Source organism: Dermacentor andersoni, chromosome 2, assembly GCF_023375885.2.
Source record: "Dermacentor andersoni chromosome 2, qqDerAnde1_hic_scaffold, whole genome shotgun sequence".
NCBI lineage: Eukaryota > Metazoa > Arthropoda > Arachnida > Ixodida > Ixodidae > Dermacentor > Dermacentor andersoni.
The window spans coordinates 174,127,274-174,141,157 of NC_092815.1; the positions used below are offsets into that span (position 1 = coordinate 174,127,274).

The 13,884-nt window shown below is 49.1% G+C and overlaps 1 protein-coding gene across 4 annotated transcripts in view; it reads left to right on the forward strand.

Moving 5' to 3' along the window:
- Positions 1 to 522: 522 nt before the first annotated feature.
- The window catches only part of LOC126540424 (arylsulfatase B-like), a 62,468-nt gene continuing 49,106 nt past the window's right edge, over positions 523 to 13,884 (forward strand). For 2 of the 4 annotated variants that reach the window (XM_050187236.2, XM_055076020.1), the window contains exons 1-2: positions 523 to 901; positions 1,320 to 1,479. In XM_050187236.2, coding sequence (XP_050043193.1) covers positions 569 to 901; positions 1,320 to 1,479 — 493 coding nt within the window. In that variant the 5' untranslated portion in view covers positions 523 to 568. The remainder of the gene's footprint in view (positions 902 to 1,319; positions 1,480 to 13,884) is intronic. The other 2 variants (XM_055076021.1, XM_055076022.2) reach the window with 2 other exon arrangements.

A 13,884-nucleotide genomic window follows, 5' to 3' on the forward strand; every position in this document is an offset into this window, starting at 1 on the left:
ATCACTTTCCTCCGCTTCGCGCGGACGATAGAAAACCGCGACCATAGGCTCCCCTCAAACTATTTCACTCGCACATACAGCGTAGGGTGCGCGGCGACGGTGTTATCGCCCTTGTACTGAATACGGAATATCACGGCGACGGCGACGGCGTCGACAGAAATACGCCTGCAGTCTCGGCGTAGTTACTATCCGAATAAATGTTTTTTTGTATTATAACTTTCTGAATATCGGTCTGCGAACTCCGTGAGTAGCCCATATAGTGGCATTTTTAAGCTTCTGTCGACGCCACCAGAGTTCCTCAGCTGTTTCGATTCCCACGTTCCGTCGTTTTTGTATACGACTGGAAAGATCCAGCTGCGTGTCATGTGTATCGTTCATGGTAAAAGCAGACAAGATTCCACTGTCTCTTTTTCTCGTTCCACTAGACTGCTCTCCAAGCTAATCGCACATCTGTTTCCTGCTGGCGCAGAGCAGCTGTGCGTATGAAATATGCCACTCTTTCCAGAAGAGCAATGCCGCGCAGCTTGCAGGCATTTGGCGTTGTGCGAAATGGTTTGGTCGAAGTAGAATGGCGCCGAAACTTTTCGATATAAACAGCCAGCCTGCTACGGATTATTATGGTTCCTTTGCCACACAAACTGTGAAAGTCATTCACCAATGGAAGAAGCATACCTGGAGATGTCCACGCGAGCTCGGGCTTCAATGCGGGCTCAAGCAAACTGTGGTTGGGAGTGGTACGTCTCAACAGACAGTGCGCTCGCGGTCGCATGCGGCTCATCGGCGTTGCTGGCTCCGGTCGACGTCGGCGCTAGCTATTGTGATTGTGCTCGTGGCGTTGGGCGTCATGTGGCCTTCAAGGCGCAAGCAGCCGCACATCGTTTTCATACTCGCCGATGACCTGGTGAGGCTTATCTTTCGTTGCTGCGAAAAGTCGTATGCTTCTCGCCTGTACGGTAGGATGACACTTAGGCGATGAATTGATCTATATAGTGCTTTGTAAGCTAGTTTCACAAAGCCCATTACACAACATTAACAACGGCTGAGTAGGGTGTTCATGAAATACTTGTCTATCTAATGACATTATGAGTGTGCTTTACAATGCCGTAGCAAAAATTAGAACGTATGCATCAGTAATTGTGAAATTATGGAGACAACCAACTGATTATGCAGAAATGAGTAGTGGCCGTCAAGTATACACGTATGTGTACCAGACAGTACTTGCCTAATTGCATATACTTTCATCATTTATGTTTGCACTCAGGTGATGCAATTGTAAGCAATTTCAAAGTTTCGTTATTATTACCGTTTATACCTGTAAGGGCTGGAACGATGTCAGCTACCATGGAAGCCACCAGATTCGAACTCCCAACATCGACGCTCTTGCCTGGAATGGCGTTCGTTTTGACCGACTATACTACCAGCCTCTTTGTTCACCTTCTCGTGCGGCTCTCATGACCGGGCGTTACCCGATACACACAGGTAAATAAATATCATCACAATATACAAATAAGCACTGCATAGATGACGGAAAAACAATCCAACTACCATATTAACAAAGTTAGTGTATATTTTCCCCTCCACATGCGAAAATTCTGCGATGGCACAAGCAGCGATGTATAGACCTCCATCTGTAGCCAGTTGCTGAACGGAGCAATTAATGAAATGTACCCAGAAACAACTATGCCTTCGTAGAGGTGCGCTTTAAAAACAATACGCAAGACAAAATGTACAGTGAAGACAAATGGGGTCGACAACAATTTGAGATAGAAAAGCAAATCTGTAAAGAGAAAACGAGGAAGCTGGTGTAAAAGGGAGTCAACCGTAAAACATGATTATCTACATATGTACAATACAGAGCAATTTAACGCTGAAGTACTCCAATACAAGTAGAACAATTACTACATTTCTTTTGGGGTCAAGCAATAAAACAGTGTGTAATGCAACAAGGCCGCGCAGGAAATGCGGAAAGCTGCAAGGTATACCTCGGCAGAATACAGACATGGTCTAGAAGCGTTGGACATTGTATAACGGCATGGACCACGTTATATAGGGTGTCCCACGTAAGTTGAAGCAAACTTTAAACATGCAAATGCACCGTCACTTGACAGACCAACGACAATGTTGTTTGCCGTCGTTTGAAGACACTCGAATGATTTTTGGATTCCGCTTAATTACACAATGAGCTATAATGAATTAGTCAACTTATCAGATATAATAATTTAATTAACGGTGTCGATGACAAAATTGTAGCGCAACATGAAAAACGCGATGCAGCTTTCTGTTGCTCAATACGTACTACATAAGTGTTTTTCCAAGCACGAAAGATACCTACGAATACACGCAATGTGTGAATAGACGCGGCCAGTCGAACGCAAATTGTGCGTGTATTCGCGGCCTTATCTCCTGCTTGGAAAAACATTTTTATTCAGCGCGTGTTATGCAATAGAAAGCTGTATTGAGAGATTTTCATGCTGCTCTACAATTTTGTCATTCACACTTTTCCTCTAAATTTAATTCTTGAGAAGTTGATTAAATAATTAGGACTAGTCATGTAATTAAGCTGAATTCAAACGATAATCTGAGTGTCTCCAAGTGACGGCAAACAATATTATCTTGATTCTGTCCAGCTACGTGGCATATGGATAACTTTGAAGTCTGGCTCAAGCTACCTGGGAAACCCGGTATGGGAACCACAAGGTCGGATTCATTACGTCTTGATTTTCTAGGGGCCTCCAGAATGACAAAAGCGGTGCTTGAAAATAGATATATATTTATTTAGAACGTGATCAATGTGCTCACAGTTACATTTCCACGTTCCACCCCAAAGTACCGAGGGGCACTCTAATTGCTGAAGCCACATTAGCATACAATTTGAGAAAGGCAACAGGTCAGTGGGAGCCATGGAATATATGACAAACAATACGAAGGGCACGTTGTTTCGCATATTTAGTGCGTGAAGTAAAGCTTGACGTCTTGTCACTCAGATTATGTTTTGAATTCAGCGTAAGACATAAGTAGTCCTAATTATTTATTCAACTTCTCAAGTATTACAATTAGAGGAAAAGTGTCAATGAGAAAATTGTAGACCAACACGAAAATTCTCGATACAGCTGTCTGTTACTCAATACGTACTGCATAAAAATCTTGGGCACGTGACTGTTGCTTTTTGTGCTTGTTGGGCTTTGGTTACGATTGGAGGAAAGAACTTCAGAGTCGAGATCACTGTATTAGCCCGCGCACCTCATGATGCTAATTCACTTATCTACCGCCTGTGTGAATGCGGAGGAACGCTCGACTGCGGGACTAGATATATTCAACTACGAAGCCCGTTGCCAGCCGCCATACTTGATGCTTTTATGCTCATCAAACCTTCGTCATTTTTTTGTCTCAAGATATGTTTCTGCCTGGTCTGACGCCAAAATTTATTCCCGTGAGTTCTTCACACGCCCTGATAGAATCCGGCAGAGGCCTTGTCGAGCCAGGCTATAACGCGACTAAAAAGAATAGACTGGTCCCTCATCCTGTTGTTGAAGCTATCCATGAACGTGCTTTCTTGTGGAAAGTCAACGCTTTTATGGAGTCTGCTGCTGTGCTAGCCGGACCTAAACTGAGAACATTTGAGTAGCAAGACAAAATTCATGTACGAATGGTTCGAGCATCTTCGAGTAAGGAAGGAAAAAGTGGAGAACGAAGGCAGGGAGGTTAACCAGTTTAGCCTAACCGGTTTGCTACCCTACACATGGGAGCGTGATGGGGGGGATGAAAGACATCTTCGAGTAACTTGTCTATCTACTGATACACCTGCTTTGCATCGACACCCCCTACGTGTAGACCACTCAGTTACAGTCTACTTTCGAGGAGCTGAAGTTCCTTATCTTGTCTTGGTCAGTTTTGCGCCAGTTTAATTCGAAGACTTTCACGGAAGTGCATACTGATTCTGCTGGTCTAGTTCACGGCGGACAGCGACACGCTGCGAATGCTTGACGAAGGCAGACAGCAAACATAGTCACGGAACTGGCATGTCTCGCTATTGTTTTTGCGATCCACATGTAGATATCAAATTTCTGCGGCCGCCGTTTGAAAATTGTTACCGACCATTATTCTCTCTGGTGTCTTGTTGAACAGCGAGACCTCGCTGGCCCGTTGCCTCGGTAGGCCTTGCGACTTCAATGATACTTCGTTGCTTACTACAGTGGTCGGTGCCCAGTTGACGCCGACTGCTTATGTCACCTTCCGTCTCAGAGTAAAGCGCACTGATGAAAAGGAGGATACAAGAAGCGTGGCGCTCGGGTGCTTGCGAACGCTGAGAATTAGTCACTCACTAGTCGCATACCTAGTGCCACTTACTCACTGATCCAAGTAGGCGAGATGTTCATTTGAGGACGCGTCTTGCAGATGTCGGAGAAGCTGTGTAGGTCGGCGGCCACCGAGTTTCCCCTATGTAATAAGCTGTTTGTTCAGAGAATATGTTAAGACAATATGGTGCGCTTCAGCGCGACAGCCTTGAGAGTGTCGTACTCGTTTGGCGCGGGTGAATTGGAGAGGAAATCGCACACTTCCAGTGTTACGTCACTAGGGAGGGAGGAGTGGACGCGGGCAAAGCGAGCATGTTGAGGTGATACGGTGTAGGCGGTGCAGTTCTTCAGCTTGTACGAACCGGACTTCGAGATGTTGCGCCCAGAAACGAGGAAGGCGGAGAATGCTCGCTTGAAGAGCCCTTGGACATGATGCGATGGTCGCCGTTGCTTCGTTGGAAGCGTTGTGTTCGGCCATTCCAGATTACCACTGCAGAGACGATGCTTCTAGAACACAAACCCTTGCCAGGATAAAAGCCAGTCTGCTTTATTGCTTGCTGTTGTTGTTCCTTAATGACGTGGCACAGCACTCTCTGGGGTATCTGGCATGAATTGGGCGGTGCATATGTTAAATAAAAAATAATAATACGAGTTTTCAGAATTATATGATTAGAAACGTAGCCTGTATTTGGAACTTGTGGGAATCAAAGTTTGTGGGATACAGATAGAAGCTCTAGTGTATGCGCATATTACAGAATACAAAATTGGAGTTTCGAAATAATAATTCGGCAGCGACCCTTAAGACTGCTTGCGTTCCTTGTCTGTGCAAGCGCTCGCCTGCATTTTAACTACGTCTCGGTAAGGCCAAATGAAAACGTGCAAAGAATCTCAAACCGCTCGCTGGCCCGCGGGGATTTCATAATTCTATGGACCGCTCAGCGGCGTTCAATGGGATATTAAAGGCCGCCCCACTTTCAGCGTGTTTAACGGCATTTTCTGGCACCGCGTGTCTAGGGGTCGTCGCATGAACACGGCCAAAAAAGCGTTCAGCCAGACGAGCGGCAAGCGGACCAGCACTGATTAGACTGCACTCATCGAGCCGCTTCCGGCAGCGGCGGCGAGATCTGTCTCTTCAGCGCGCCATGCACGCACCTTTTCAATATATGAAGAACATTAGACAGTTTTAACGCGACAGCGTTAAGGAGCCCATGTCTCAGAAAAGCCAGTGTCGTCGGCGTTGGCCGTGAGCAAAATATGGTGGAAGGCAATCCATAAATAAAAACTTGTAAGATGCGCTGCGTGGGAATCGAACCAGGGTCTCCGGAGTGTGAGACAGAGACGCTACCACTCAGCCATGAGTTTTTTTTTTTTTTGTTATTACCAGCTTGGTAAAAGAAAGTACACTGTGAATATTACATGGCCATAAAAAACAACGTCAATGCCGGACCAGTGTGTTGTGATAAGAACGATGTAGGCTACTCACGTTGACCAAAGCACTTAGCCAATCATGAGGATTACTCTGTGCACAAATAAATTCGCGTATATATAGCACACTTTCAATGAAGTATTCATGTGCTGGGGCCTGAACAATCCGCTCATGTCTAATATCCATACGCGTTCGCCACAAGCTATGCATGCACAGAAGCATTAACAGATCGACAGGTGTACTGGTTCCGCGCATGGCAGGAAACGTATCCCGAAAGCACTTAACGGCAATTCCTTCTTAAAGCTGCGTTTTAGAATATCCCACAAGAACACTGCGTCATGGCAGTCCAGAAAGATATGCTCGATCATCTCCGGTTTTTTGCATATAAAGCAATTCATAGACCTAGGTACAAAAATGCCTTTACAAGCAACCACGGTTTCACTGGGAGAGTGCCTGTATGTAGTTGAAGAAAGATTTAACAGAAGCTCTTACCGGCATTCGTTTAACTCTCTTAAGAACATCTCGTTCTGAACCTAAAACAAATACTGTACGATACAACGGTACAGGCAAGAATGCATCAACAAGATCTTTATACAACTGCTTACTAGTAATAGCCGCTAGATATTCACTAGAAAATCTTGCTTTTAGTATGTGGAAAGAGGCGACCACTTCGCGCAAAAAAGCACTTAAAGGCATTGGCCCCGTATACATGGACGACACTACATAATCAGGCAATGAATCGCGCAGTCGAGCTTGAATCATTGCTCTCGAAAAACCATCCTTTTGATCACGCAAAAAAAGAAACCTGCCTACAATCTGTTTGAGGAACAAATGTGACAACCCCAGCCCACCATTCAACACTCTATGGAACAGATTACTACGACTTGTACGTTCCCATGTTGAAGCCCAAATAAACGTCGCAAATACTCTATGCAGCTTTTGCACAGACATCCTCGTCAGACATAACGCTTGCATCACATAGAAGATTTTAGCGACTATAAGCAAATTACACACCGTGGCTCTTGCAAGCATTGAAAATTTATGCCCACCCCATTAGCCGGTCTGGGTTTTCACTCGCACTACTTCATTGTCCCAATGTTCTTTGCTATCACGATTATGTTCGAGGGGCACACCTGGGTAGGTGCCTGGTGTTGCCGCCCATTGCATGTTACAAAAAGTCTCAGGCTTGTATTACCAATTCCCATGCCAAAAACCAAGACACTTGTTCCAGTTAATAGCACTTCCACTTGCAGTACAAAATTTTACAGCATCTTGTACAACTGCTTCAACACTGTCATGGCCCGTACAAAACACTGCTACATCAGCATATGCTAAAACTCGAACTTCAGTTTTATAGAAAGTGTAAACCCGGATGTTTGGGCTCTTCAGCAGCCGCAAACATAAAGGCTCGAGGTAGAGAGCGAAAAGCAGGACAGATAAAGGGCAGCCTTGTCTCACAGACGACTGCACAGTAATGCCATCACTTAACTGCCTATTAATTATCAGCTTCGCTATACAATCATTGTACATCATTTTAACACCTTCTGTAATAAGGGTTCCAACATTGATATGGTCTAGGATCGAGAAGAAAACTTCGTGTACGACTTTATCGAACGCCTTGTGCAGATCTAATTGCAACATGGCCACGCACCCATACATTCCGCCACAGCATTCAAGGACAGTTCTAGCCGCGTGAACATTGCTAAAGATAAAAAATTATGAGGTTTTACGTGCCAAAACCATTTTATGATTATGAGGCACGCCGTAGTGGAGGACTCCGGCGATTTCGACCACCTGGGGTTCTTTAACGTGCACCTAAATCTAAGTACACGGGTGTTTTCGCATTTCGCCCCCATCGAAATGCGGCCGCCGTGGCCGGGATTCGATCCCGCGACCTCGTGCTCAGCGGCCAAACACCATCGCCACTGAGCAACCACGGCGGACATTGGTAAAGATTCTCCTGCCTTTTTATGCCGCATGCCGGATGTGGCCCTACAAGTGACTTAATAACACTTTGAAGGCGTCGAGCTAAAATCTTCATGAATATATTATAGTCCGCGTTTGTTAGACTGATGGGACGGTATGATTGAACAGTCTGTAACTTAATCGGATCACCCGTTTTAAGAATTAGTACTACGTGCGACGCTCGGAAGGATGGAGGAGTTGCTTTCATTTCATAGAATTCGCTTATCAGTCTTTCAAGTGCGACTGGCATTTCTGTTCTAAAGGCTTTATATAGAGATGCAGCGAGACCGTCTGGCCCAGGAGACTTGTTTGAACTAAGCTCCAGAATCGCTGATTCAATTTCCTGAGCCGTAATACTGGCTTCTAGAGCCTGCACAAGGTCGTCCTCTAATCTCGGCATCAGCGATAGGAATTCTGTTCTGAAGTAGTCAGTATTCGGTGTATTAAGGCTGAATATATCTGTGTAATGTTCAACGAATACCTGCTTGATTATTTCTCTTCGATTTGTTATTTAGTTTTGATAGCATATTTCTGTTATCTTTTTCGACAGAGCATGCTTTTTTTCATCACTAAGTGCGCGTTTGGTGGACGTCTCTCCGGACCACAGTTTTTCGTTACGCGCCTTTATCACTACGCCACGGTACATTTCTTCGTCTATTGCCTCGAGCTTAGTTTTAGTCTCTTTAATTTCCTTTGTGAACAATCGCGGCTCGTAGCACTCCATACTTAGCATAAAATCTAGCGCACTCTGCAGCTCTTTAGCTCGTGTTTCTTTTCGCCGAAGCGCACATGATCTATCAATAGCAGCTATTTTTATATCGCATTTGAACTGCTCCCATACTTGCATAAAACTTCCGGAGCTCCTCCGCAGCATGTTCGCTATATAAACCTTGACTTTAGTCAGGTACTCTTTATCTTCCAGTAATGTATCATTAAACTTCCACAATTCCCAATTGAATTTCGCAATTGTTCTCTTCGTACCGATTGTAACCATGACCAGGCAGTGGTCACTAAAAGTGACATAGATCGTCTGGTAGTCAGAACATCACAGCGAACATTCGATACGAACGTATATACGGTCCAGTCTAGCATGACTGCCTCCCTGAAAGTGAGTGTACATTGCCGGCCTTCATGCGTCGATATCAAGCCTACATCTTCAAGTCCATGCTCACTTACAATTTCTGAAAGTAACTCGGCACTGCTGTCCCAAAAGGAACGGTTTGTTGTCCTATCCTCTGGTCTACAGACGCAATTGAAGTCACCAAGCAAGGTCACTCGCCTTTCAGTAAGCAGGACAGGCTTCACCTGCCGGAAAGAATTCTCCCTTTCAGCAATACCATTCGGAGCGTATAAACATACAGCTCTCCATGCCACTCCATCTGATTCAAGATCACATATTACAAGACGACCATTTCCCACGAGATCACAGTATCAACAGCCCCAATACCATTTCTTAAAAAACTAACGCATCCACCCGCTCTTCTGAAAGCATGACATACGCAAACGCTGCATCTGCTACGATGGACCTCTACCACTCTGTCTGTTTGTTCTTTGCCTTCAATTTTAGTTTCCTGAACCACGAGCAAATCTATTTCGTTTTCAAGCAAAGGGCGGTTCAGTTGCAGTTGCCTTCTACGCCCAGACAGGCCCCTTACATTAAGCGTAGCCACACGTAGGCTGGACGCGCGGTTGGTAGAAAATGGGAGACGCCGATCAGTCTACTCACACATCAAACAAGGAGAATCCAGGCCCCTTACATTAAGCGTAGCCACACGTAGGCTGGACGCGCGGTTGGTAGCCATCTAAGAAAATGGCAGATGCCGATCAGTCTACTCACACATCAAACAGGAAGAATCCATATTCATTCAGGCGTTTGAGCTTAGTATTGACCCGATCAAAGACCGGGCTTCTACCGTTGTGGCAGAAGAAGCCTCCGCGGAGAGCAGACGCAGTACTGCGTTCTGGTGGCAATTTAGGTTTGGGCTTCAACGGTCTGCGGCGCGTCGGAGGTGCCTTCGGCGGAGGCTACTCGCCGCGTTCACCGTCCAGTCTCGGTTCCTGGTTATCCGAATCCTCGTGTAACCGCTTCACTGGTACACTTGACGCTGGGGCGTCTCGGCATCGGCGTCTTCCTGGCTGTCGCCCTGCTGCCCAGTCGTAGCCAAGCTTACAGAATTCACGCTATCCGCTTTTTCCGGAAGTAACGCTGGCTTTGATGCGACGGACGGCTGGGTTTGGCCCATAACGGCTTGGCTGGAATCTGCAAGGGGTGCGGGTGCGGTTTCCTTGGATGTTGACTCCTTGGTAGCCTCGTCTCCGCCAGTTCCGCGGGTTGCTTCGACCGCGTCTGCTTCATCTATGATGTGTTCGGCCGCTTCATCACTTCGTGCCTGGCCCGTAACATTAGCGTAGGTACGCACGCACTAGCTCTCATCGTGGCCGAAACGCCGACATACCCGCAGCGTGGCACCGGACACTCACGGCGTATATGTCCTTTTCCACGGCACCGAAGGCAGAGCGGAGCCCTACCAGGAACATCGATGAGAGCGACGTCCTCGCCAACATGCAACTGATGGGGCAAGTCCTTGATGGTAACACCCGCCTTCAGTTTCAGTGTAACAGACCGTGTTGTTGAAGCTTTGTCGACGCTGCCTTTAACCTTCCACTTATCGCGGGTTATTTCGGTCACTTTTCTGAACGCTGCTAATGCCACTCACACGTCGTCGTTTTGCACACCGTGAAGCAGCTAAAACAGCTTCAGCCTGACACCTTGGTTGGTCGGGTCAATAACCACGCAGCGGTGGTCTTTCACATTGAAAGCCTCGGCCTGCAAAATGTTTGCCTTGACTTCTTCGCTGTTGAAAGTAACGGCCCACAGGTGGTTCATATGATATGCCCCAAGAGCAACCACATCCGGCAGCAATGACAGACGCGCTAGGGCACCGCAAAAATGCTCAAAATGGCCTGGCGGTGACATCACCATGCAAAAATACTGTGTTCAAAACACTCGAACCTGAAGGCAAATGCGGGACAATCATTTCATAATCCTGGGCAGGCATTTCAGCGCTCCTGATACCGCAACCCGGCTGGGCCGCTGAAGTCGCTCCTTGGGAGACAACGATGCACACGTCCGTCACGCTCGATGGGTCAGAGTTCGATGGTTCAAAGCGAAACAAAAGCGCCTCTAGGGAATGCGGTGTTGCCTTAGAAACATGCCGTAGAAAGTTTTACTGCGGTGTATATCGGTAATTGTGAGCATGTAAATTACAAAAGTCGCAGTTAAACGCGTAGCGAAGTACGTTTCCGCTGCATTTCTTCTGCGCTTGGCGCACAGGCAGAGCCATGTCGCGGCAAACAGTGAAGACCCCCTCCTCGCAATGTAGGGCGCTGCCCCGACAGGTCGCGCGCCACTCGCCCACTTTTCCCCTTCGTCTCATTTGAGGGCATTGGAGCTGTGCGGGGACCGGTAGGAGGATGCCACAATACCCTTGCGTTTAATAAGTTTCTTGCCCTCTCCCTTTCCAACTTCCAGCGTGCGTCACTCGAACCTTCGTGTTTAGGCAACGCGGCTCCTCTTTCCACTCAGCAGTTTCTGCTACCTCGCACGCGAAGGTGTAAGGATCTTCCCGACACCTCATTTGCCCGGATCCGCCGACCACTGTTTCACCAGGGCCTCATCTTTGACCAGCTAAGGGGCCGCCGAGCTAAGCCCAAAGCTCGGCGCAACGCCACCTCACCCGCAGCGCACAGCTTCACCTGGCGTCGCACCGGCGTCCACTGCGCCGGCACTCGCTCCCGTTGCCTCGAAGCCACCGATATGAAAAGTATAGGCGACGGTACACTCATCTTCCAACATGAATTTGATGACGACCTCTGCTGGACCCGAATGCTCCAAGCCCACCGTGCGGCCTATACAGAGGAAGCCGTTTCAGCCACGAACACCCACCTCAAGTCTGCCATGGCACCACCGCCATCGCTGAAGACTCACCGCCTACGCCGCCACGCCCCGCTGCTGCGACTCTCAGCGGAAGACAACAAGATCGTCTTCCGCCCTGGAGGTGGCCTCGACCTCCGCATAACCAGCAGTGGGGCCCTCCTTGCCTCACTCTGTTGCAGCGCCAGCGTTGAGTACGCCGACGCCCGTGGCGAGGACCGCGTACATATAAACCCATACAACAACTCTTTCACAGTCAGTACGCCCTCGGAGCAACGCACCCCGGCAGTGCTACGTGCATACCTCTGAGTTGCGTCTCGCCACCCAGCTGTACCCACTGCGCGCTTATGTGGCCGCACCCGACAACGCCCTCCGCGGCATAATCCACAACGCCGTGGACAATCAAAACCAAGAGGAGATAATTGAGGATCTGCAGGCTATGAATCACGGAGTCCCGTCACAGGGCCCCGCCCGTGTAAGCTCCACTTCGAACGGGGAGGTCCCTCACCATTCACGTCCAGTGCCAAGTCAATGTCATCCAACTCAGCGCAGTCAACACCATCCGCCAAGGACTCCCGCTCATCCCGTCCCCGTCAACGATCCAGCTGTCATTCAAGCCAGAACAGCAGCCCCCGCCGCCGCTCAGTCTCATTTCCACAGCTACCGGGGCAAGACTGCTTCACAGGTGCTCAGCTGCTTCCTAGGTGAGCTGGCGATCGCAGCCTCCCACACCCTACCCTGAAAAAGAAGAGCTCAAAGCTCAAATCGCAGCCCAGAGCAACGAGATTTCCCCACTAAAAGAACAGCTGCAGGCGCTGCTCGCGCGCCCCCACCTCTCCACCTCTTCCCCTCACCAAGCCTCACAACCCATCGCTCTCCCGCTCCCACCGCGCCCCCTCTTGCTCCTATGTCCGCCTCCTCTTCGGCCGCTTCTTCTCGTGCCGCCTCCCTCTCCCACAGCCCTCCACATAAGAGGCGCTCCTCTACCGAACCTGCCCCCACCACGGAGATGGAGGCTGTCATCCGCCACACGGCCTCGTTCCTCGAGGCATATGAACAACGCCTCATGGCCGCCATTACAGCTCTGCGTACGGACACGCAGACCTGGATGGCTCAAATTAACAACCGCGTGGCCAAAATTGAGGCCCGCCAGAGTTCCCTCGAGGCCAATCTTGCCCAAATGACCATTACTGCCTCATCCCTCCTCCCCTCATCCTGAACTGCCAAGCACCCTGCACCAACAGGGGCACCCCGGCCTTAAGATGGCCAGACAACCGCCGCGCCCTAATTTGTGGCACTGGAACTGCCACGGCTTCCCTGCGAAGCGGAACACACGGCAGCTCCACATCCAGAACATACCTCCCTCCGACCTCCCCGCTATCATCGCCCTTCAAGAAACCCCCCAGTAAAACTACGTGGCTACGCAGCGTTCCACCCTGCTTCTCCTTCCCCTCCGAACGTCGCCACGCTAGTTCATCGCGCCTGTATGGCAACCCAGCATCCGCTCCACGTTCCGGAGTGCACTCACCTCTTGGAACTCCTTTTCTGGCGGCGGCAAGATGCCAGCCTTTTTGTCCTTAATGTACACAGCCTTCCCCGCACAACTGCAGCTCCCCTCCTCAACCTGCTCCGCAACGCCATCTCACGCGCGAGCCGGAACGCGCTCCTTATCCTTGGGGATTTCAACGCTCATCACGTAAGTTGGGCCTACCCCAAAAACTGCAGGAAGGGACTGGCGCTATGGACCTTCGTGCAGAACGAACAGTTGACGGTCATTAACGATTTCTCGGAACCCACTTGCATTGGCTCCAGCGTACAACAGACCACTAATCCGCACCTTTCCATCGGCAAAAATATCCCAGACGCGGTGTGGACAAACACCTGGGTCTCTCTCGGTAGCGACTACTATATCCTGTCCGTCTCTTTCTCCTTTCCCACCCTATCTTCCTCCCGCAAACGCCTGGTGTAGGCGGTGGACTGAGATCGCTTCCGCCAGTCGCGGCAACAGGCCTCCACCTTCATCTCCGACCTTTCTCGGTGGACCACCAACCTGCTTCAATATGTTTACTCTGCCACCTCTGCCATCCCCACCTTCCTCACTCCGACACGGCTGATAGTCGCCTCCTGCACCTCTAGGAGGCGTATAGCTCCCTGCACCGCCGCTGGCTTTCCCAGAAACACAACCGCTCGCTACGCCTCCACCTTGCTCGCCTGGCATTGGACATGGAGGAGCACTGCTCCTCTCTCACCAGACAACAGTGGGG